The 1,883-nt window shown below is 44.9% G+C and overlaps 1 protein-coding gene across 1 annotated transcript in view; it reads right to left on the bottom strand.

Annotated features, from left to right (window-relative positions):
* Nucleotides 1–1,883, bottom strand: part of LOC102752501 (alcohol dehydrogenase 4) — a 30,867-nt gene that overhangs the window by 26,490 nt on the left and 2,494 nt on the right. Inside the window, exon 3 of the mRNA XM_015569970.1 lies at nt 713–854. Coding sequence (XP_015425456.1) covers nt 713–854 — 142 coding nt within the window. The remainder of the gene's footprint in view (nt 1–712; nt 855–1,883) is intronic.

Here is a 1,883-nt window from a genome sequence, read left to right as displayed (position 1 = left end):
TATTCAAAACAAAAAAATCAGGCAGGCAGGCAGAGATGATGAGGGGAGATTAGGCAGGCAGGCAGAGGTGATTAGGGGCAATCAGGCAGGCAGGCAGAGGTGATTAGGGGAAATTAGGCAAGCAGGCAGGCGAGTGGTTAAGAGCCAGAGGTCCTGGATTGCGAGAGGCAGTTGGACATTCCCTGAGGGGTCCCAGATTGGAGAGGTTGCAGGCTGGGCTGAGGGGACCCCCAACCCCCGTGCACAAATTTTGTGCACTGGGCCTCTAGTCTATAATAATCTATAATAATAAAAGCATAATATGCTAATTAGACCAGAGGTCCTTCCAGAGTACCTTATAGACGAAGCCGGGGCTGCAAGGGAAGCCCGAGTACCTGCTGGCAGCTGGAAGGAAGCTCAGGTCCTGGGTGCCAGAGGGAAGCCGGTGCTGACAGCTAGGGGATGGAAGGCCTACTCTTGCATGATTTTCGTGCATTGGGCCTCTAGTATGTAAATAAAGTGACCATCTCCCCCAGATTTTGCCAGACAATTCCGATTCAAGTGTTCTGTCTCATTGTTAGACTGTGATAGATTGTGTGTCTCACTTTTGCTTTGGAAAAGATGGTCCCTTATGTAAACAGAGATCAATATAGCATGCAAAGCCAGGAATCTATCAGGATTATCCCTGAAATATCCTGACATTCCCACTTATTGGAATGAGAAAATAAAATACCTGGTTTGCAGTTGGTCACTCCTGGCCCAACACTTTCCACAATTCCTGCTCCCTCATGGCCAAGGATCACTGGGAACAGAGCTTTCGTAAATTTAGGATGGAGAATATGGGCATCGGAATGGCACAAGGCAGTGGCGATTATCTACAAAGCAACCACATGCTGGAGTTATTTCTGTAATTATATCATTGGGGTTGTAAAGTGGATAATTTTAGGCCAATTTTAATGTCACCAAGAGACTTTACAACACTCTTAGAGCTCAAAAAAGAAATAACACTTTGGAAAAAAAAATCAAACAAAAACATATTAGGTTAGCCCGTCCACTGTGGCTCAGTGGTTGAGTGGCAATCTGCAAACCAGGAGGTCAGGTTCAACTCCCAGTCAGGGCGCGTGCCCTGGTTGCAGGCTGGAGTTCCCCAATAGGGGGCGTGCAGGAGGCAGCCCCTCCATGATTCTCTCTCATCATTGATGTTTCTATCTCTCTCCCTCTCCCTTCCTCTCTCTGAAATCAATAATCTATATTAGGATGTATTCTTTTCTTTTTATACCTCACTTTTCTGCCTTTTACTGTTAGAGAACTGCAGGGCTTCCCAGTCACATCACATAGACATGATCTGACAGAACCAAGTATGCACCTAGTTAGTGCCTAGTCTCCCTTCCTCTCTCTGAAATCAATAATATATATTAGGATGTATTCTTTTCTTTTTATACCTCACTTTTCTGCCTTTTACTGTTATTAGAAAATTATAAAAAGAGATAAAATTGGCAGTTACTGTCTCCAGGAGAGGGGAAATCAAAGGCAATAGGGAAAATTTAAACAAAATCTAACAGGCAGAGGAATGGAGAGAACACAGGTTTCTAGGCCTTGTTCAAATTTTGTTGAAATGAGATGAAATGAAATAGAGGTAATAAAAATTTTATAGTTAAAAATCAAATAAAAATGGTGTATCTCTGTATTCTTCAAGATTCTGCTCATGAGGGTATCCCATTCATCCTCATGTATAAGCCCTTCCTGTGGTGGTTGGAGGGCAAACATAGCCTGGGCAGCCAGCTCTGGGGAAATGGAGACATGACCCCAACTTGCCCTTGATGATCTGCCCACTCGGCGTGGGCTCTTCTCCCTGCTCACCCACTGCCTTCCCTTCATCTGCACCCAAGACCCTGTGCTGCCCA

This window comes from Myotis davidii, unplaced genomic scaffold, assembly GCF_000327345.1.
Source record: "Myotis davidii unplaced genomic scaffold, ASM32734v1 scaffold226, whole genome shotgun sequence".
NCBI classification, from domain to species: domain Eukaryota; kingdom Metazoa; phylum Chordata; class Mammalia; order Chiroptera; family Vespertilionidae; genus Myotis; species Myotis davidii.
This window is presented reverse-complemented; position numbering and strand designations above follow the sequence as displayed.